Source organism: Ascidiella aspersa, chromosome 7, assembly GCF_963924565.1.
Source record: "Ascidiella aspersa chromosome 7, kaAscAspe10.2, whole genome shotgun sequence".
Lineage (NCBI taxonomy): Eukaryota > Metazoa > Chordata > Ascidiacea > Phlebobranchia > Ascidiidae > Ascidiella > Ascidiella aspersa.
This window is the reverse complement of record NC_139453.1, coordinates 18,454,397-18,478,802: the sequence shown is the minus strand read 5'-3', so window position 1 is coordinate 18,478,802 and position 24,406 is coordinate 18,454,397. Positions and strand designations below refer to the sequence as shown.

The 24,406-nt window shown below is 35.9% G+C and overlaps 1 protein-coding gene across 1 annotated transcript; it reads right to left on the bottom strand.

Annotated features, from left to right (window-relative positions):
* Positions 1-669: 669 nt before the first annotated feature.
* Positions 670-21,470, bottom strand: LOC146138132 (monocarboxylate transporter 10-like). Its single transcript, XM_083394524.1, has 7 exons — positions 21,095-21,470; positions 11,925-12,168; positions 10,803-10,970; positions 10,345-10,516; positions 5,972-6,159; positions 4,927-5,105; positions 670-953 (listed from the first exon to the last, which is right to left on the bottom strand). The coding sequence occupies exons 1-7, from the start codon at positions 21,468-21,470 to the stop codon at positions 670-672; spliced, it is 1,611 nt and encodes a 536-aa protein (XP_083250650.1).
* Positions 21,471-24,406: the final 2,936 nt, after the last annotated feature.

Here is a 24,406-nt window from a genome sequence, read left to right as displayed (position 1 = left end):
GGCAACGGTTTTACTTGGCTGTTTCGGCTTGCTTTACCGATAAAACGTGGTAATGGTTAAGCAGCCAGTGCTCCGCAACCGGTATGGCGCGGTGTTTCTGGAAGTTCTTGTCTTCTTTTGTTTTAATTTACTGTGTACTAACCAGCACAATTAATACGAATACAACAAGACAGGCACACATGCAATAATCCAGAGGTACCTTTATAAAGTTTTGTAAGCGTTTAAAAGTTTTATAAAAATAAGTTTTATATTTATTAAATATAAGTTACTTTTAATCGTCGAAAGTCAATATTTTGAAATAAATTTTACCAAGCTTAACTTCTATGTCTCTAGATCTAGAAGATCAGCACCTCCGAACTATACAACACTGTTTTTTTACCATAGCAGAAAGGGAGACTACTTATACTCGAAACCCATGAAAAAGATTGCAAAACTATTGAAATTTTTATTGACAAAAGTACATAACAGGCTACAGCTTTTTAAAGTCGTTCAGTGTATGCTTCACAGAAGTAGTTTGTACTTATTGCGCAATCAATCGCAATACAAGCGGTTAGTCCTGTTTGTGCTTTCCTCTATCTCGAAAAACTTACTTTGACCTAAGGAAATCCTTAGCATCGTATTTTTGTAATTCAGTGCTTACGAACCTTGCCTAAAAAGTACCTGCTGGTTTCACATTGAATGAACAAATCTTTGTTTACCTCGAATATGTCGTTGAATAGAAACGGCAAAGGGTGAATTGTGTGATGTGCTTCTGTTCGCCGAACCTTCTTTATCACTTCCAGCTTTGATGTCCAACTGGGAAGGGTCAATAGATAGAAAACTCGTAGCAGGTGCTTGCGGGAGTTTTTGTGCCCACATCGGAATAAGTGTCAAAACCAAAGACGATAGAATCATTGCAGATCCAGTTAGATAAAATGCAAGTTTATAATTTCCACTGTATTCTCGGATAGCACCTGCAGATTGTTTATTTTTTAATTAAATGTCACTATATTTTAAAGGACACAAGATTTTGGGGGCCCAAAAGTCCGTCTCCTATGCGGCAAAAACGACAGGCCTAATGGGCCGCGGTCCCTTTTTATTGACCCGCGAGTTATTTATTTCTATGAAACAGCGATAAAATTAAAAAAAATTAAAGTTTATTTTTATTGGCCATCGATCCGGAGGTAGAAACAATTCTTATAAATCTATAAACTTGTTTTAAATAATGGTTTAAATTGCCCATTATTGGATTATCACACGCTTACAGTCATTTAAACTATTATACTTACAGTCATTTAAACTATTATTATAGTATATAACATCGCTAAATGATCTGCCTTGATGTTGTTTGCCAATCATTATACGCAATTATGCGTGATCGCGCAATACACAAGCAAGTCCGAACTTATAGCTAGTGTATAGTAAATCGAAAACTGTTATTAAGTCTTGCGGTCTCGTATGCTGTACAGCAGAGGTTCCCAACGTGGGCGGTACCGCCCCCTTGTGGGCGTTGGCGACTTACAAGGGGGCGTTTTGGGTCTTTTTCTAATTTGGGGGGAGCTGAACGCACATAAGGGGGCGTTACATGACAGTACTGATGGCAAAATTTTGTAAAAGGTTCACATAAAAATAGTAACAAACAGCATTGTAGGTAACTTTTAACCTTCTGGCAACTTCCGTACTGCGAACTTGTAGTAGTTTCCTGACCATTGTTACGTAATAATTGGCATTCTTATGTTAAGTTGTTGGATGTTGTTGCGCTTCACCGTTTTATACGCGGCAAAATGTTTGTATATTTAAAGCAGGGGTCGTCGCCGGATTCGGCCAGCCGCGCCCCTTTGACAACTAGACATGAGTTCATTTCAAATACTTTTTGACTATTTTACCTTTAGTATGTCGAAAAATTTTTCGAATGATCTTTCTACGTCCAGTTTGTTTACACATTTTGAAGCTGTTTGTGGACTAGATCAGCGCTTCTTTACCGTTGCGCCGTGGAAGGCTACCAAGTGTGTCACGGAAAAACGGAAAGCGTATTAAAATATATTACACATATATATTTTAACATTTTGTTTGGCAATGTAATAATAAAAACTAGCAGGAAATTTAAAAGAAATGCCGGTATACCCCAAAAAAATCGCGATCGCTTCGCTCGCCAGGTGCGCCCGGACTTAAAAACATTAACAAACACTACACTATCTATTAAGGTTAACGCGTTTTACACTTTTCATTAGTAGTATGGATGAAAAAATGCGGCCAACGGAGACCTTTCTGAGTTTGGTTGGCGACTAGAAAAGGTTGCCGAGCCCTGATTTAAATTCTTGGTGCAGAAAGTTCAAAGTTTCCTGGTAATGACATAACCTGGTGAAATAATGTATCTATAAATTCCCATAGTGAATGTATGTTAGACAACCTAAAATATGACTGACAGCTTATCGAAACGTAAGTGAAGACAATATGATGTTAGACAACCATAATGCTTTACTGTAAAACAAGATGAGGGGGGCGATATGAAATAATATTGAGCCCAAGGGGGCACTAGTGTAAAAAGGTTGGGAAACACTGCTGTACAGGGACATCAAAAGGAGACTCAAACAGCAAAATGACTATATACAAAATAGTAAAACTACATCAATAAGTATAGCAAAGGTAACTACATCGTTTGAGACGTAACAGTACATGGCCCCTGTTGCACCCCCTGGCTACGCCCTATGTTTGTTGGTAGAAGTGCTTCACTAATGCGTTAAACTTGCGGTAATCTGCCTCCAGGGGGCCAGCAGAGGTTTAAACTGGCGAGAATAAATTACTAATATATACAGAAACTCGGGAAATAAACGGAGTAACAAGGAGCGCAACATTTATATTTTCTTTGTTTTGTAATATGTAAAAACATAAATAGATTTTCTTTTTTCGTTTTGCCTTTTGAATTTTTTAGGATAAAAAGAAAACTTTAATGTAACCTGTGACTGTGGAACAGTTGGCCATCTGTTATTTTATATTGACTTTTTAAAATAGGTTTTTCGATAAGTTTATTTAAAATTTCAAAGCAAAAGTATAATCCTGAATATATAAAATATGGCTTTATTTCTTATGAGTACCAAATAAAATATCAGCCAAAATGCGTTTACATAAAAACTCTGTCGAATGATACCAACCACCCATAAAAGAAGACAGAAACGAGAGTTTCTCTGCGCAACTTGGTTGGAAAGTTAGGAAACGAAGGTTAGACCGGAGAGGACATAGCTACCGAAGATGGAAAAAAAGTAGGATGTCTTTTTCTAATGACACTGCAAAGCGTCGAACAAAGATATGTATGATGACATCGCTGATTGTAAATGCGGGAATCAGAGCCTCTAAATTTTGGTTCGTCATTCAGGTTGAGGAATCGATCGACGTTACTTGCTGTTGTCAATTACTTGTATATGCGAGATACACACAAAACAACTACGTGGAAATTAATTTATGTTGAGCAAATAACTATTCCAAGCAAAATATATTTTTAATCTTTTGGACAAATATTTACAGAAAATGATTTGGACCGGGAAAAGTTTGTAGGTTGCAAACCAAAAATGGAAATAGCACCGGAATTAGTAGAATGCATGAACCGCAGCCACACGAACGTGCACTGGCTTTTAAGGGGAAATATGACTAAACGAGTCATGCTGGGCATCTGGATGAAGACATAAAAATAAACACTAAGAAATGTTCAGATTTCTGCTCTCTTTTTAAAGGCAAACGAATAATAAATTAGGTCAATAAATTTGATGTCACCCGAAACTGCCCAGAGCCGAGTTGATCATATCCGGAAGGTACGTTTCCAAGATAATCTATCTGTTCTACCTGTCGGAACAGGGGAGCAAGAAGCTCTGATTAACATTCAATTTTGTAATGCAGCAAAAAAACACACAAGGACTCTTCTCCAATAAAGTTTAGGTTGATCATGGACTCTACATACAAGATTTCGACTCGTCTACGCAGCTGTTAGTTTTAGCTTTTCCCAGCACATTGGATTTTGAGCAGAATTTCTTTTTATGATGCGCATCAAAAACGAAAAGTTGAAATTGTCTAGAGATTGCTGGTATAGCGTATACTCCCTGTGTCGTATTACGTAAATATACACATTATATTTGTTTTATAGACATTATAAACGTCAGTGTTCACTCAGGCCAATGTCAATTGCACCCTTGAGGGTCGCGACACTCAGGTTGGAAACCATTGGTCTACACTCTACACTATCTATATTCACATAGCGCATTTTCCGCCACAAGGTTGCGCAATACCCCCCCAAAAAAGTTCAACCTTATAATCTGGAATATATTGCGTGGACGCGAATATTTTTTGTCCGAATATATCGCATATCTGAATCAAATGTATAGGATATTTCTAATAGCAAAAGGTCGAGGACATTCTTAATAACAACAAAATAATGCATTGCAAATAATCCCATCCCCCAACACTGCTTGCGCTTGTATAAATTTAAAATAAATCTGCGAGTATAAAAAAATAAATTTATGTTCAAACGGGTTATTTATGTCCAAATCATAAAACGGACTACAGCCAAAACTAAAATAGCTCAGTTCAAAGCAAACGACCTACCAGATGGCAAGTGATCAAAAAGCGCGCTGCACTTCATTAATCGCCAGCTCAAAATATTGCACAAATATCAAACAAATGTAATGCACAAATTTTAAACGAAACCTTTTTAATAAATACAAAGTACTAATAGAGGATTAAGATGCCCTTAATAATTCCCTTCATTGCTTTTCAGTTTTGAAACAACGGTAAGCGGTGTTGTTTCACTCCTAAACTTTTATCAGATGACATCAAAATGTTTTGGAACCCATCATAGGTTACCTTTATCTTTTGGCTTTAAAACATAGTTCCTGGATATATTGTACAAGGTCTGTTAGTACAAAAAGTTTAAAATCTATTATATAGTTATAATCTCACCTGCAATAGGGGGACCCATAGAACTGAGTGAAATCACTGCCAAAATGCAGCCCCACGCAACAGAAAGACGTTCAGCCCCAACCAAATCTAAGGTCATAACTGGAAGCAGGATTTCCACGCCGCCGTCTAACAGGCCAAGCAAAACTGCGTAAGCCAACAGACCCGCTTTTGTTTGTAGACTGTAACATGAAAATTGTTATTTAAGCTATTTTAACATATTTTAATGTGTTACGTTTGGAATGAAAGACAACAGATTATTTTTTAATATAAAAAATTGGGCTAGCAAATCGTACTTGGCTCCGTTTAATTTAATAAATGACGCTCTATCACACAGTGGTTGATATTTAAACATTCAATGTAATGTGTAAAGAGCACATCGTACTTCAAGGTGAGAAAAACCTCTTAAAGTAAACTTTTTAAACTTTTTATTAGTAGCTAATTAATAACACGTGTTTGAAGTAAAATGGTTGGTCATCCGTGTTCTAAACAAAAACACAACTTTAATTTAAGGTATAGTAGAGGCAATATATAAATTACACTTTTTAACTTTTCTAAAACTAAACAATTGGATAATTTAATACATAAGCATTTTAATAATCTTCTATTTGTGTGACAATAGTTTGACGTCGTGTGAAACTATATACGCCTTTTTTAGAATAGCGTACATCTGTGGTGTCAATGGCTTTTACAAGTTTTACGTTTTGTCATAATCATTTTGTTTAATATAGGCCATATTTGTGAGATTTGTTTTTACCCATTGTGTCACATAATTTCTAAATTAAAAAAAAACGTTTGCCTATTAATTCGATACGCTTATGACTTGAGTGTAGGCTACACTTTTCATTACAATGGCATTGGTTTTCGTCTGAATAAATATTAATTTTATTAAAACAGTATCCAGGAAAGCAAATTACTAATTAACTAATTAGACACTAATATTAAATTTAGAAAGCTTGGGAATTTACAAACTTTGCATTCTCTTCGTAGTGAAGAGATGTAATTAATGTTCGACATGCTGTAGGGCTGTAGGAATTTGATTACTGACCTTGGTTGAACCAAATTTACGGCGCCCATCATAAAAGTGCAAAATTGGGAAATGTACAATCGGTTGATATTTGGCGAATCGGCCACTTTGCCTGCCAACAATCTACTTGCTCCGGCGGTTACACTCATATATTGCAACAGTTGCGATCCGAACTCACGAGAAAGATTAATATCGGTAGATAACTTTGGCTGAAAAAATATGAATTTTTTACCCGCTCTTTCAAAAGGCATCGGTGAAATTCGTATTCAACAAACATATAAAAGGACTGAAAATAATGTCCCAAGATACCGCTTTGTTCATTATGTCAATAGGCCAACAATTGTTTTTGGAGCCCTGTGGAACTAACAATGGATTACCAATAACCAATATAATAATTAAAACATTTTTCTTTTTAGAAAACTGTTAGATAACCCGGATCGGTTACAGGAAAAATGCATAATGATATGTCGATTTAAACGAAAATAGAAGTAATTAGGATTAGGCCTAATTAGGATGATATGTTTTTAATTTAGTGCGGATATTACTTAGGAAGCCAATAAGCGATAAACAGAACAGTTAACGAATTAACTGGTAAGAGGCATAAACAGATCGCGTGAGTGTTTGGTATATACTGGGTTTGTAATTGGTGTCTTTGATAAGTGGAACATCGCATTCAATAGACCGTACTTTTACTGACGAACATAAGCAAATTAACGCAGTGCCCAGTATTATGTTAAACAATTCTTCGATAGAGTCCATTTAATTACATTAGTAAAGGTTTTTTTCGCTAATTAGTTCTAACATACATCCTGAAAAGCTAAAATGTAATTGGTTGGCCAGCGTTAAATTTAAGTGGTATGGCATATGAAATTATTTTAGTACATTATATCCTTAAATTAACGAAAAGTACCGAATTTGAACATTGCTATTTTACAAACTGTTAATACAAATAGTTAGTTTATTTTAAACATTTTAACACACATTTTAGGCAAGGGGTGTGTAACGTACGAGCTCTTCAGAGCAGTTTTATGGCCATTTAAATTTAACATTTTAATTCACCAAGTCAATTTAAAAGCATTTGATAACCATAAATCCAGCAATTACTCTATTTGATGGATCGCTCACTGTAAAATTGCGTTAGTATTAGTATATCACCTTGCAACTGACATTGTCCATTGTATTTACGTGTTTAATTGTCTTTACTTTTTTGTTTACGTTACGTAGTAACTTGGATGGGTAAAGTTTCGTTTTCCCCTATAAAAGAAGCAATTATATCACTTATATATACTCGGCCTATTTACGCTTGTAAGTCTTTTTTTTTTGACATCAAAGTAAATTTACAGCAACGAAATTTGTGGTGACTAAGCATTTGTTAACAAACTAGGGTTTACGAAATCCAACGATCATTACTGAACCAGCAAGTAATTTAAAGGCTTTGTTAAAGCGATTTTAAAAGCTTATACAGTATGTTAGGGTTGTCATCTGCAAATACCACAAACAAACAAACACGCTACGCTGTGATAGCCAGGGCTGATGGCAGGATTTTGTTTGTGAGGCCATGGAAATGTTCAGGAATGACGTCCCAAATTTACCTCATACGACGTCATAAATCATATATTCTTAAAAACACCTGTTGTTCTCAACCATACTAGTGCGCAAAATGCAGTCTAATCGCACAAAGCACATAAAAAAGTCGTTGATTTGGTTAAAAATGGCAAAACTTTTAACGACACCCTTAATAGATTTGCGTATTGCTCGAAATACAGCATTTTATACTATTTATAGTCTAATTTAACAGAAATTGCGCTTTGTAGAATTTGAGTTACACGGTGCAACATACTATGTGTGCATTGCGCCTTTTGGCTGAATTGATTTATTTAAACAGCCAAATACGTAGTAAAATGCATAGAATGTCATGTGGAGCGGGCCAAGTTTTTGTATTTACAACAGTTTGCAAAAATATAGTGTTTGGGATGCTTATGGTCTTCGTCTCGGTTCATTCGTGGTGATAACGTCTCGCGGTAACACTTTAATGCAAGCTTTTACGGAATTCTTTTAGTGAAATTATTGGGTAAAAATGTTTTGTATGACAGCTTTTAATGAGCTTATTTGTGCTTAACACCGAGATAAGTGGTTGCTGTGACAACTCCTAAAAGACGGTTGAGTAAAGTCCTTATTCAAAGTGTCCGAATTGACAAAAAATTTAAAACTTAAATTAAGACAATCCACAAACTTCATATAATAGCACGTATTTTAGAGATAAGCACGTTTCTTAGGAATAGGCATATTAGTATTTTCTAAGACAGTGTTCTCCAAATAAGCAAAAATAAAATAAGCAAAAATCTTTAAAAAAGGCATGGAATGGTAACAAACTAACAATGCATGTAATTTTGTAATTTCGTAGTATGTCAGTCAAAAATTGTCGATGAAAGACGCTAGTTGTCCCTTTCTAATCTGAATATACGCATGTTTGACCCTTCGATGTAAAGGCTACATACCTTGTAAAAAATTGTGACATATCCTAAAAATATACATGCCTTATAAATCCAATATGGATACAACTAAATTTATTCTTTTCATTCGTGTTTAAGGAAAAATAACGCAAGTGTAACATTATGCTAATTAAATTCTCTCTTTGCACGTTAAATCGATCTATAATAAAAACTCTGCATTTGGAGAGTTTTTTGTTCTTGAATAGGCTGTTGTTAATTGTAAGAAAAATGGTTTGTTTTGAAACCATGCAGGCAGGCCGCATCGAAAGTGAAAAGCCAAGTTTTACGCGTCCACAAAAGGTTGAAAACGCGGTCCGTCGGTCAGTCGGTGGACTATATTATACGGTACACGAATCGTTTGTTATTGCACATTGTTTCGTATGCGGTGAGATTTTCCCTTTTTGAGGTATTTTTATTCCAGGGACCCAAAACTGTTAACTAAAGCGTGATTCGCCTTTACGGGAGTGGTTATTTTTATCGTTTAGGCCTCTAATTTAAGGCGACGCAAAAATAATTTAAGTCAGGTCGCCAATATTTTTTTGCTTCACGGAATACATGTCATATTTTAATAAGTGCCTTTACACGCCAAAGCAACTGCAAAAATAAATCAGCATTAAGGACATGTAAAGGCAGCTAACAATATGAAAATAAAGTGATTTACACAAACTTTATATTTAAGCTTGCCAAGAAACTATTTTGTTATATTTGGAATGGTAGAAAAGCTAACAATGTAGAATACCACGCAGCAAACAACTTAGATCAGTAAAGCTGTTATCCCTTAATTTCGGCTGCTGTTTGCCAAATGTTCGGTGTGAGAAAGGAAATATGCAGCGAGAAGCTAACATGCGGTTGAAGAATTAGGTCTGTTTGCGTTTGGCCTGAAGGATGGTCGCAAGCTGTTTAGAAAGACGAGTTTTAAGAAACATGGTTTAGGTCTAACGCATCACATGACCAAACGTTTCCTGTTTATCGCTATATAAGTATTGCTGATTGAACCAAATAACAATTGTGCAGTATTTTGAAGAATCGAAGTAATCAGTTAGTAGTTATATCGAGTACGTTAGTTACGATATGTCAAGTAAAACACGTAAGTTGTATAATGAGACCAAAACAAGTTTGCTTTTAAAGTAATATTACAATATATTCTTAATAAACAGGCGGAGGAAAATGAATAAAAAAATATCGGTAAAAGGTTTAGAAGGTTTCTTAACCGGGGGCGTAAGGCAAGACCGGGTCGAACGTAAAATATCTTAGGCGTGTTAAAAAATTAGCGCACCTTAATTGGCACATTCTTGCTTACAATCCATATAACGAGGTTAATCAAAGAACAAATATAAATAGGCTAAAGCAATTTTTAGAGGCCATGTGTTATAACAGTCTCTGTATAGTGTCAAAAAATTGTGACAGTTTTAAAACACGTGTATTGTGACATTTTGATATTTTAAAATGCTGATTATAAATTCCAACTGTACTTTGTATCAAGAAAAAAAATAATGAAATACGGCTAACTCGCGCAATCTATGTATTTTTATGAAAAAGTAGACTACGCCATAAAACCAGTCTGAAATGGATGTATACGAGATCGTTATAGTATCAGTAGCGAGTTTTGGCGCTGCCAGCTGTTCAGCTTAAGCGTAAGGAAAACTTCACCACAACCGGATAAGCTGATAATCAGTCATATATCGCGTTACATCGTGACAAACCGTCTGTTACTAAGTTTTAGAAACAGATTCGTAACCACACATATCAGTTAGTAGATAATTAAGCTGGCTATCGGCTTTAGCATTGCATCTTTTTGTAATGTTTTATCATTACAGAAAGCGTGTGTGTGCTAAGACCGATTTGCTAAATGCACATTGACTATATACCAGGTTCTACAGACCTATACGAAATTTGACTCACCATGTGAACCCATGGTACCAAGTAACCAACTTTGCACAAGCCTACAGCAATAGACCAGACAACAAAAGCTTTATTTTTCCACAGTGACAAATCCAACACAAACTTTCGTGCAGGAGATGATTTGAGCTTTTCTTCAACGCTACTTGGTTTTAATCCAGGTTTTTCCAAAGCTCTTATAAAAACAACAAAATTGAGAAGTCAGTGTCAGCCATTCACCTTTCTGCAATGGTTTGTATTTACATTACAGAAAGCGTGTGTGTGCTAAACCTGAATTTCGCTATCGACGAAAAGCAAAAGGTTTCGCGGAAAACATTAGTGATATAATGAAAACGACATTCCAATATCTTGACATAGGTTCCAAACCTTTTTTTATATAACTTTCCATATATTTAACGTAACATCACATTTTATACAAAATATTTCGCAGCAATGTTTTCATTCCCAAACATTGGTTTTACCTGTAAGTAACTGCACAAATTAGTGTGAGAAAGACGCAGCCAGACAAAACCCTTACAGCAGCCCGCCAGCCAGCGTATCTGTTCATTGCATTATAAATAGGTGCGATGAAAATCGTTCCAACAGCACTTCCCGATAAGACTATTCCATTTGCTAAAGCTCGGCGAGAACTAGAATTTAAAGAAATGAAGTATATAATTTACATTAATTCAAAATCTTCATCTAAAAAAATACTTGATATGTTTAATAGGATAAACGGGACAGGCAATAATATATTAGTGTCTAATTGTTTCGCGCTTGGCAAAAACTATTCCTTGCCCCTGTAAATAACATAAAGATTATTTACTATCCTACGTATTAGGGAAAGATAACAACTCTTGATGTTATTAAGAAAGGTTAACTAAGACCTTAATTTGCAAAGCACGATTTATAAAGCGGTGGCCAGGAGCGCATTTAGAGGGCGGGGTAAAATCATTTTTTGTCAACATTATCATTAAAACGCTTCTTAACTCAACATCCCTGACTATGTTTAGCTCTAAAACAGGGTTTTCGTTCTCGGTGCACGGGAGCGCATTCTGCGGTCGGCCACAGGCATATCACTTTTTAATTATAGAATTAATACGTATTTTTAACAGTTCGCGTTAATGAAGCCCTTCTCAATTCAGCTACTGCGCAACACAGAGTAATATTTGTTTAGGTCAATATGTAAGTTGTGGCTTCTAACTAGTTAGCCACATATGTGCTTTATACTTTATGCAAATTTGCCAACCAAAAATCTCTCATGCCGTTTCTGACCCATTTCAATTCCCAGGGGTAATTACCCTTTTAACCGTTGTTCTGAAATCGTCCACATCGTAGTGTACGGACAAACAAATAATCCAATATAGATACTGATGTTATATATTTCATGTAATACCGTACCTCATTTTGTCGTTTTAATATTAAAGTCTTCACTACTACATATGCTTTATAATACTGTTTTATTTTGGTCACGGAAAAACAAAGTATTGGTGTATGGTTTCAAATCGTTAAAAAAAATGTTAACCTACAAAAAAGTTAAAAAAAAATAAAAAAAATTATTGTTGTTTTACATTATGTTTAAATGTTTGCTTACTCATATTTACCTGAAATAGCTAGACACCATAACAGCTCCTTGCATATAGCAAAGACTGGTACCGAAGCCAAATCCAAATCCGTAAGTAACAAACATAGCATCCACAGATGTAACAAAGGACGAAGCAAAAAAACATATTGATGCTATTACTAATCCAAGCACACTGATCTTTCTACAACCGAACTTATTTGACAGGGCACCACTAAGAGGAGCAAACACAAGAATTGATCCAAATGCAATTGATCCGATCCAAGCTATAAAAATAACATAATTGTTTTATACTTTTTTAGATTAAGTAGTCCTTCTGTAAGTTTTGCTTTTAGGAAAACTACAATGCGAATACTATGTTATGCATGTTTGAGGCATAGCATATGGTTAGGTTAAACATAACAAAACATGTAAAATAATTTGGATTAAACATAAACAACACTTAATACAAAGGTAAAAGTTAGGATTTTCTGAGAAACTTAATACGAAAAATACTTGTAAAAACAAATAAAAATTCAAATAGGCATACAAAACTAATTACTTTTAGGTGGACAGAAAATCAGCAAAAAAAATGTTTTATTTTAAAAAGACGGTAAAACAAAATAATACTGTGGTGGGATTCAACCGACAGGCTTACTGATTTTACCCAATCGGGTTTTTAAAAACCTTATATTTTAAGCGAAATGCAAATACATGATTTTTTAATTTATATCATGAGGATTCATCTACATTCTACAATAACAGTACTAGGTGTCCAGTGGTGGGATTCATCCGGTTTGAGCCAATAGCTTATTTAGACACAAAAAGGAACATAACTTTTTATGTGATACCCTAGACCAGTGATTCCCAAACTTTTTCTCTCGCGTACCATTTTGTGCTTACGTACAGTGTTCATGTACCACCTAACTTACATCCGACTAGAATATCTCAAACTACAACTATTTTGGTATATAGATAATAAAATGAGCATGTAGCTGTATTAAAGTTCATCAAATGTCATTCCAAGAAGACATAAACGCCATAAATTAAACAAAACACAGCAAATAGTTTTAATGCGATGGATGTAGTTGTTTTTTCTCCACCAGCTGCTAACAATTAACGTTTTATTATCTTGAACAAGATAAGTGTTACGTCATAACCATGTGAAACCTCAAATTGAAGGTAACTAAAACGAAACATTGCAAATTACCCAATCTGAAAGTTTTAAAAGTTGAAAGTTTTCGGAAATTTATATAGATGCTTTAAAAAGTTTTCGCAAGATTTATACGTAGTCGCGTACCACCTGAAAGACTCTCGCGTACCACCGGTGGTACGCGTACCACAGTTTGGGAACCACTGCCCTAGACCGATTAGGCACTGGGAAAAAATATTTGTTTTAAATATACGACGATCGATTAATTGCCGTTTTCAAACGGGCCGTCTCCATATAAGGTTTTACTGTTGTTGTGTATTTAGCCTACCCATTTCACACAATCAGCGGCTATAACAGCATAGGGATGACCTAGCTGCCAGCGTCATTGGTGTTTTAAAAATTATATCACTGAGGTGGCCAACACGCACCTCGTGAGTCTCATGCGGCTTTTCACTCAATTTTATGGGACTTTAACACCAAAGGGAAGTTGGCAGCTCAAAATTCTTTGCGTAATATCTCCAGAAGTAAACAAGATATCGATTAGAAATTTTTACACATTACTCAAAGCAACCTAAGCTAGCCAGCAATTAGACTTTTTTTTAAAAAAACATTAAAATATTAATATTCATTATGAATATTAATATTCAGTAATATACGGCCCTTAAATTAAAATGTGCCCTAAGTGACTTGCATAGGGTGATAGCTACGAGTCTACTCTTTAAAATGAGATATGACTCGACCGCCAATTATTCGGGGATAAGTTATTAATATTCCTTCAAAAATTCATAAACGTCGATAATTTAAAATCGGACAAAAAAGCAAAAGTCCCATAACTCGAGAAATAAAGAAGATTTTCAGTAAAAATTTTTACACATTACTCAAAGCAACCTAAGCTAGCCAGTAATTAGACTTTTTTTTTAAAAAAAACATAAAAATATTCATATTTATGAATATCAATATTCAGTAATATTCGGCCCTTAAATTAAAATGTGCCCTAAGTGACTTACATAGGGTGATAGCTACGAGCCTACTCTTCAAAATGAGATATGACTCGACCGCCAATTATTCTGGGATAAGTTATTAATATTCCTTCAAAAATTCATAAACGTCGATAATTTCAAATCGGACAAAAAAGCAAAAGTCCCATAACTCGAGAAATAAAGAAGATTTTCAGTCAACATTTTTACACATTACTCAAAGCAACCTAAGCTAGCCAGTAATTAGACTTTTTTGTAAAAAAAAACATAAAAATATTCATATTTATGAATATCAATATTCAGTAATATTCGGCCCTTAAATTAAAATGTGCCCTAAGTGACTTACATAGGGTGATAGCTACGAGCCTACTCTTCAAAATGCGATATGACTCGAGCGCCAATTATTCGGGGATAAGTTTTTAATATTCCTTCAAAAATTTATAAACGTCGATAATTTCAAATCGGACAAAAAAGCAAAAGTCCCATAACTCGAGAAATAAAGAAGATTTTCCGTTTTGGGGGTTCGGACTCCCCCCCCCCCCCTTTTCGTAAGTGACAATATCGTATTTTGTTCGTTTTTGTCAGCGTTTAAACTCACCGTGCAAAGCTGCGTGTTTTTAAATGTAATTGGGTCACGCGTCTTGAGCTAATGCGAAACCAAAATCAAAAGCAAAACGCCGTTTTTCATCTTTTGTTTGGTCGACCGTAAACGCTAGATAGTTTTTTCTCTTCTTTCGTTATTCGTTCGGGTTGGCTGATCAGCAAGTGTGTGTTCGACAATTAATAATATAAATCAAGCGGTTTCCGCTTTTTTCTCTCTGAAAACGTCGAGTTAGACTGTGCTGATGTTTCTCGCTGTTTGTTGTCTGCGTTAATATCAGATGTTGGTGTAAGACTGGGGTCGGCAACCTACTGAATCGGGCCCGTCGCCTCTGTGACAAACTATACACGAGTTCATTTCTATTACTTTTTGACTATTTTAACTACGCAAGTGCGAAAATTTTTGATCTTCCTACGTCCCATTTGCGAATGATCTTCCTACGTCCCTAACGTTTTGATGCTGTATTTTGAACTAGACCAGCGCTTCTTTACCGTTGCGCCGTGGAAAGCTGCCATTTGCGTCGCGGACAAACCGGAAACGCATTCAAAAATATTTGACATATATTTTTCAACATTTTTCATTTTCGGCAATGTAATAAAAACTTGCAAGAAATTTAAAAGAAACGCCGTTATACCAAAAAAAAATCGCGCTCGCTTCGCTCGCCAGGTGCGCCCAAACTTAAAACGGTTATCAAACGCTGAACTAAATTAACTAACTATTAAAGTTAGACCGTATTTTTCGAAATAGTTTTATATGTCGCGCTAATCAAAAAACACCCGGGAAAAACGATCTCCGTTTAGTATTGCAGATGGCGAAAGACGTGCTTGTAATATAGCCTAGTCCCGTACATGGATCTACCAAAATCAATCACACATATTTCACGGTCTTGGTTTAGTTTTTCGCCTGAAGTTAACGATTGCACACTAAGCGGTTTGGCAGCTGGCGCCTGGTAGGATTGTCGATAACGCACGTGTTCGCTTTCCGTCTAAATGTTCGCTTTTGCTGGACGTTAATTGGCTGTTTCGGATGATTTTTTTTCTCGTTTATGACGTCATTACCATCGCAATTTTATGACGTCCTATCCGTCACTATTTTATGACGTCATTAACCTCAGACGAAAAAACAACGGGGAATTCCCTAAGTTGAAAATTCGTAAACCCCCCTTTTTGAATTTCTGGATACGCCCCTGGTTACGACTCAGACCGTTTGCCTTTTTAAAGAATGAAGTCAGTAGATTTTAGAAACTGCGACCACTAGATGAAAATCACAATATGCGTTAATGTGACCTATTTAATACTGTTAATGTGCAACACGTACAATAAATCCACCTTGGGAAATGTGTATGTGTGTGAGCAGGGCTGATCCAAAGGTACATGTAAAATAATTGTTTGCGTTTTTCGAAAGTTTCAAGTTTAGTGGCGATCATTTTAACACAATCCCCATTCGAATGTGTAAATAAAAAATACAACATTAAAAGTATAAATACCCTTCGCCACAAATGCATAACTGGATAAACGATGAAATTAGGAGCGCTTTTAGGGCGATGCATATCTTCTATGTTTTGAATGCATATCTTCTATGTGACCATACGCCAGCACCGTTTTGAACTATACCGTCTTTTTAATAAGGCCCTAGTATTGTCAGTAACACTTTTGAAACAAGATAAACGAAAGTATGCCTTTTTGCACCGCCAAAACTTTTGATGTTTTTTTTGAGCAGCCATAACGCTATGGGCCAATGACCAGAAATTTTTTCAGGAAGTGGGGGGCGGGGGGTAATATAAATATATACACATAATTTATCTTCAGTACCTATGTTATTAATATATGTACATACGGTTTTATATCAGTAGAAATTTATATACAAACCAATATTATTCCATTAGTAACTTATTAAAACTGAGTAATAAGTATTTACACTTATAAACAATAATATTAATCCCATTTTGAAATACCAGTGGGGGTTAACCTCTGCCCTCTGGGCTACCCATTTTTTTATGGCAAAATGCCAAAAAACACATCACGCAATATGAAACTTATTTTACCGAACGTGAAGCGACACGAATACAGTGCAACGTATAGAGAAAACAGAAACGTTTAGCATTCTAGCAGAGATAAGTAGAATAATTTTCTTACAGGAACTTTAAAAAAACATTTCTAATCGAAGGCATACAACTTTTAGAGATGACACCGAGCTGCGGCATAACAGGCCTTCAAACACAAGTAGCCTAACCTTAGGAAACCTGAGGTTATCCTTTAAAGTAGTGCAAATTGAAATCTTAATGTACTACATTTAATGAGATGGCGGGATGGTCTGGTGAAAAAAGGGACATAGTCTGGGAATAAAAGAACATTTTTTACTGGTACGACGTACCTGCAAAAATTGTTTTACCGAAATGCTGTTTTGGTTATTTTGCTGGAACGCCGTTCCCGGCTATTTCCAAAAGGCTGCAGAGTATTGTTACTAGTAAATACCCTATTAACCTGCGCAAAGTCGGGAATGTCGTATAGTAGTTTCTCCAACTCCAACCTTTTTAATAAGCGACCCCAATTTAAATAAAATGAAATCAGAAATTTAATTGCGACCCCATTTTGTGTCAGATACGAATAAAAATATTTCATTTAATGCTGAAACAAAGTAACTAGAACAAATATGCGTAAATTATTTACATTTTTAGAGCACCTTGGCTTCATATGTGCACCAAAATAATTTCTTTTAGGAGGTTTTATTGAAATTATGAATTTGAATTTAGCACACGAACGAAAACAAAATTTTCAATTTGTTTCAGCACTAATTGCATTTAGTGTGAAGGTTGCACCTGCATAGTGTCCACCAGTTTTAAAAAACGCGGCTCCACATAACTGTCATGTTCTACTTCTAAGCGATTTACGATGTTTCGTTTTTAATATATGCTCATTGCGCTAAATTTCGTTAAATAATGCTATGTGGTTGAAAACGGAAAGAGTAGTTAACTTACTAAATTGGACAAAGTCGGGTAAGTTAATTGCATCGAAGTCTGAAAGCAAATATTTATTTGCTGAAATATTTGTAACTTGGCTGCTCTTAAAAACACCTATTTTATGTAGAAGAAACAAAAGCTTATCTTGGCTATGTACTCAGTCACGTTTATAAGTGTGACGTCATTTGTAAAAAACAAAATAGATAAATCGTATTAAAACAGCAGAAATATGGTAAGGTATGGCGACCCCCCAGAAATTTTAGGCGAACCACAGGTTGGAGACCACTGTAGTAGTTCATATAACAGAAAAAATGTAAAACCTGCGTATTTTAAAATATAATATATCGTGGTATAGATCAGGTTATTTAGGGTGTTAGGGGTCTGCCCAAAAACACTTGAACATACAATATGCTGAATAATAAACAAACCAAGTGTTAAATATATGTATTTTGATAAAACGCCAAATTTGAATGTAGGCCTATAGGGGAAAGCGGGGCAAAACGGATCCCACACTTTTCTACCTAACGAAAATCGCCTGCTTCAATATTTGTTTGCTCAACAGTAACTACCGTCGAAAAAACATTTGTGGCCAAAAATTAGGCAGATTCGATTTTGCACAAACCAGGGAGGGGAGAAAGTGTGTTTGGGGGATATTGATATAAGGATAGCGCAGTAAAATTATGCGTTTGTTACTGAAGTTCAAGTATAGGCGACGTCACTTTTTGCTAACTACTTTGTATAGGTAGGGGTCTGTATATTAATCCGAAACAGTTGGCTTTTTACGTTGAAAGATTTTAAAGAAATCAGGTTTCATGCGATAGATGATTTGGGGGCAAAACGGACCCCTAAGCGGAGCAAAACGGACCCCACACAAGTTAGCTGAACTTAAAACTGCACTGTTTTTTTTTTATTAGCCTTTCAAGAAATTTTGGAACTGAAATAAAATTAAACAATATATCATTATTTTATATGTTCAGATCAGTTTTGCAGGAAGGCCTAACAATCAGAAATTTTACCAAGATCTGTTGTAGAAAAGCTGTTTTTTTGTTTTAATACTTATAAGTTATAAGGCAGTTTACGTACGGCCTAATTATAACCATGTAACTTATATATAATTACAATGCTACTTCGTATACTGCTATTTTTGTATTCTTGTATGTTGTGGCCTACTTTTGTAAAATATTCTTAACCTATAAGGCGCCATGTAAACCACTCCCTAAATTATGACGTCACTTTGTAACGCAACTTGTGACAATATCTCTGAAAATGTTTGTGCGCCCCTTAAAAACAAATCCTTGATCCGGCATTTCGACACAACAAGGCAATTTAATTATATTTTATTAGTGGGGTCCGTTTTACCCCGCCAGGGGTCCGTTTTGCCCCGTGTAAAAATCGACAACAAAGGTTAATTTATTCAAAAGGTATGCTTCTTTCAGTAGTATATGTTTAGCATAGGAGTAACTTTTAGTAAGACCTTTCAGTTGATATCGTACTCATCAAAAAATATTTTGTGGAACTCGAAATATAGCATTTATCCCTTAAGGGGTCCGTTTTGCCCCGCCTTCCCCTACAGCCTGACATATTAGCCCTTGTAATTGTAAATATATCCACTGCTGGCCACTGCATGATAAGCCACCCATGGTTTCCTTACAAACCTACAACAACAGCAACCCCGGTCTAGTCATTGTTGATAAGTTTTTTTAGACCAAATATTGTTCATAAAAAATTTAAAAATTGTAAAGCTTTATTTTTTAGAAATGACTTAGTCACGCCAGACAAATTGCGCAGTAAAATTTGCCTTTGCGCACTTACATCATTCCCAAATTAAAAACGAAAATGTCTTCACTTTTTGGGCACAACAGTTTAAGCATTTCGCATTGGCCATTTTTCGTTGATGTTTGTAGCTAAAAGCAAGTAAACAAATATAATCCGCATTGACGATTGTGAATTAACACATGTTTTGCTGTAAATTGCTTTGTCTTATCGGTTTTCATTTAGAAAAGTGCTGAAAAGCAGTTGAGTGTTTGACAATAATTCGGGTTCATGAAACCGAAATGCATTTTGGGGACGTATATTTTTACCACAACCGCAATTTTTACGTGATTTCTGTGCAGATACAGAATACAGATGTGTGGTCAATGGACCTCACAAATTTACAAAATCATTTTGATAAATGCAGCTTAGCGAATAGTGCGATTTTTGATTGTGCGATAAAGGCATCACATATCTTATCTTGCTAAATTGGACGTTTGTCATCTCAAATAATCGGATTTTTTTCTTGCGACCGCTTTATTGGCACATCCTTGAACGTATTTAAACCCGATTGCAGTTGTAAATACAAGTTTCTTGAGAATATTTGTTTCATGACGTCACGCTTTGTGACGTGACCTCTAAAATGTACAGAACTCGCCCCCATACAAAAACATTGATCTGTCGCGGGCCCTTGCCAACTCAGCGTAGAACATTCTTGCGCACTACAAAAATTATTTGAGCAGTAGAAAATTTCCTAGGGAACACTGGTTTATGTAGAATAACTTTGTGGCGTTTTCGGGTCTCGTCTACTCAGGGCCGTTGTTCAGAGAGTAGAAAACAGGGGTTAGGTTTAATTTTTTTAAGTGGAGACAAAAACAAAACAAACAAACTCGAATAGTCTTAAAAAATATAAGATTAAGCCTTCATCAAACACTGCGAGTTCTGCACGTTTTATGATACTGAAAACAATTGTTTTAAATACAGGCTACTGAAAGTGAGAATAAGTGGTGGGCCGCAATGCGCGGGTTGGACATCCCTGATCTAGGCCAGGGTGGTCGAAGGTTGACAGAATCACTGGCCATAATATTTGTTGCATACTGTTGGCGGGCCACATAAAGCAGGCTACATTTTCGTTTGGTCGGGGTATGAAAAGTTTAACGATGGCGCCGCAAAGCATCGTCAAAAAACCGGTACACAAAAAAATGTTTCAAGTAGCTTACTAATGGAGCAAAAATTTAAATCCTAAAGAATTTTAAATATCTTTTGGCACCCTTGAGCGTCAAAAATGGTACCCCGATTGAGAACCACTGCTGTAAAACAATACTTTCCAGAAGCGCGACATATTTTATCGTTCATTTACTTTGAAGTGGCAGAAATAGTAATTTATATTGGCCTGTATTTTTTTTTATGCTCATATTAAAGACGGAAAACAAATATAACTTATAAGTGCAAAACAGCCATTTTAAAAAGTCACATATAGGACGTAGTGCGACTTTTAAACCGGTCTAATACAATACAAAAATTATGCGTTCTTTGTCACCCCTGGATTCGAACTTGATAAGCGCTAGAAATCTGGTTTATTTAATGGTGTAACCGGAAAAAATGTAATCATAACCAAACAATTGCAGTATGCTTACTTATATTTCTTCCACATGTGGCCCGCGGGCCTGGGTTTGGACCACCCTGATCTAGGCTATCTATCTGAAGAAAGTTAGCAAATTGGCCTTCCTTATAGCAACTTAAGTAAGTTTTTAGGTAAAATTTTACCTACCTGTTTTGGACAATGACTCTTTAAACTCGTCCATAAGATCCAAGTATAACATACCGAAGCAATTGTGACTACCAATAACAACAATATTGATCATAAAAGCAGAAAATGCAACAACCCATCCCCAACCGCCATCTGGTGGAGAGGATTTTTCATTCTCTTCGGCACTCTCATCATTATTATCTTTCAAATCAAAAGCAACGGTGATTGTATCAGTTTCATCACTTGCAGGCACTTTCGAGGGGCCACAAACTTTCTGGTTTGGTTCGATGTCGGCAAATGCAGTGCATCTTCGTGAAGAATGAGGAACTTGTTCATTGGTATAACTGTTTGGTACAGATAAAGCAATCGACTTGGTATGACTTTCTTCTGAAGCCATGACATTAAAAAAAAACATATTTGCACAAATGTCATGTGACTTAGACTTTTAAAGTTAGGCATTGTTTCATCATAATGATAAATAGCCTAGTACCGGAGAATTGAACTTTCTAAATGCAACTAACTGTAGTTATTTGAAACTTTTTAATAGTTAAGAAGGGACGAAGCAAATAGCGGCCCTCTTGCGAACATATTAAGGTCAAACTTCCTGGGCGAATATCAAATATAAAAGAAATAGTCAGTAACAAATTTGCGCTTCAAGACGTAAAATAATGTTAAACAAATACCGTAATACAGTTTCTACGACGAGATGACTAGCAGAAAAAAGTGATTTTATACCTTTGTGTGTTTCCTTCAACCGCAGTCATTTTCCTCAAAATTTTGAAATTAATGACTACTTCTTTGTAAAAGCCATTTTCTTATCTCAATACAGGGAGTCGAACCGCAAACGTACAGGAACTTTATGAATCTGTTTTGGGCTGAATTTTTTCAAAAAGTAACAGAACCTGAACCGTTTTTTTTTTGTAAGATTCTAAGTCGCCGAACAGGAACTGAACCGAATATTGTGAAAGAACCTGTCAACAAGAGCGGTTCACCCAAGCTTGACGTTACAACTTGCATTTCAAAGAGTCAATGTTAACATTTTTTTGAAAAAAATGAATAGTAATTAAATACAACGTTGATTTTTGATATTTCAATAAACAATCTGCTTGTTTTTAATACGTTGCGTAGCATAACTTAGAATCAGAGGCGTAGCCAGGGTATTTTGTGCCCGAGGGCAATCTATAAAATTGGGCCCCCTCCTCCATGTTTAATCAAATTTTCTATTACAAAAACATAATATACCTTACTTTATACGAAAAAACGATTCAAATTTTAATACACCATTGTATTTAAAGAAGAATCAGCCTCATTTTGGCGCCCCTGTACCTTGACGCCCGGGGACATATGTAGGCTACCCCACCGTACCCTCTAGCTACGCCTCTGCCTAGAATAAATACGAGTTGCAATTCAATAATTATTGATCAACATTTTATCAAAAAAGCATCTCATATTGTGTTCGACCACAACTTTATAAACGTGTTTTGAAAATTAATTAGTCAAACCGGAGCTGTTAATTTGCTCGAAACCATAACTGAACCGGAAAAGTTAAACGGTTCGGCTTCCTGATTATCGTTATCAACAGTTCAATCATGTATTATGTGTTTTGACATATTATGTAACGAAGTTCTTAAGGACTAAAGTTAGAATAAGGCTACCATGAAGCAGAGGTTGATGGAGTTTGACCTGTGGAAAGCGAAGACAAAAGAGCTGGTGGCAGACCTTAATGCACTCCACTACATGACGAAGATCCTTCTGCATGTGTGTTTGTTAAAACTCGTAGGCCTCGACAGACTGGTTGCTTTTGCACCTTGCAATTAATAGCGTTGAGTTTCTTATGATATATATCCAGAAAATCAATCCGCTCCCGCTTACAATTCTCTTCCCAACTCTTGGGATGATTGCACTTGTATTTCTTTTAACTTCTGTTTTTCTTTGCAAAATCTAGACAATGTGACATAGCAAATAGAATATTGTTTTGCTACTGATCGAATAGATTTCGCTGTTTTTTTCACATCGTTGGCAACTTTTGCAAGTTCTTGCACAGGTATTAAAGCCTACCTCTGTCAGTGTCTCACCATAGCTATAAAAATATTTATAAATTTTGGACATTATACAGTTTCGCTCGGGGTCAGTTGCAGGGCTGCGGAGTCGGTTAAAAAAAAAACGAGTCCGACTCCGGCCAAATGTAAGATTTTGTCGAGTCCCGAGTCCAGCTCTGACTCTACAGTCTGTATTTTACCCATTTACGCAACTAAATTAAGGTGGATTTTCTGCAATCCACTCATATTGGTGTCATAATTGATCCGCCCGCATTACATGGTTTAAAAATATTCCACTATTTGCTATTACACTTTTACAACTTACATTTTGCCGCCTTAACAGTTTTAAAATTTGATACTGCGCATGCGCATGTGCATGTCGGACTCGGGTAGTTTTACGCGGTCTTACTCGGGTCCCCAATCCGAATCCGGCAAAACAAACCGACTCCGTAAAGTCCCGAGTCCGACTCCGCAGCCCTGGTCAGTTGTAGCCTTAACGCCTTTCAAATGTTATACAACCAACCCCGGTCTACATAAAAAGCGGGTAAAGGGGCGAAATTTTTGGGTAATTATATTGGTTGGGTATGTTAAAATGTGTAATGTAGAGATTTAGCCTAAAAAGCATGTCAGGGTGGAAAAGTAGTCTTATTTAAAATCGATGATAGTTTGTCGCTTCAGAAATGAAATTAGGTACTTTGTCACTTTATTTAATAACGATGATAGTTTTGCTTATAGCAAACTGTGGGTTACTTTGGAATAGTTTAGTGTTATCATGTAGTTGTGGGCCACGTGATAGCTGTACATTCATTGGACTGCATTTTAAAATTTGATGTGGCTAAAAGTTATATTGACTTAGCATGGTTCAGGCCGGCATGCCAAATGTTTCCCCAAGAGTGACCGTCAAACTTTATTTTTTGCTTTAACTGCAGGGGTGTCCAACTCAAACATGCCGGCGTGCCAATTTTTATCTTATAACTTCTTCCCGTGCCAAAGTTTCGTAACCGAACCAATTCTTTTTAATCATAAAGGCGCTTTTTACCAAAAATCAGAACGTTTATTTAAACTTGAAAAATAAAAACTGTCTAGTAGAAATGCGCATCACTACATCAAAGTGTCTCTCGGTGAGCTTACTTTTGTTTCTTCACACCAAGCTATATAATATTATGTGAATATGCTATAATAGTGGGGGCGCTATCTGCAGTGGCATGCATACAATAGGTAGACGTGAGATTTTTTGCGCAATGCTCATTTTGGCGTTATATTTTGATTTTTGCCCGAACCCAACTTTATTTTG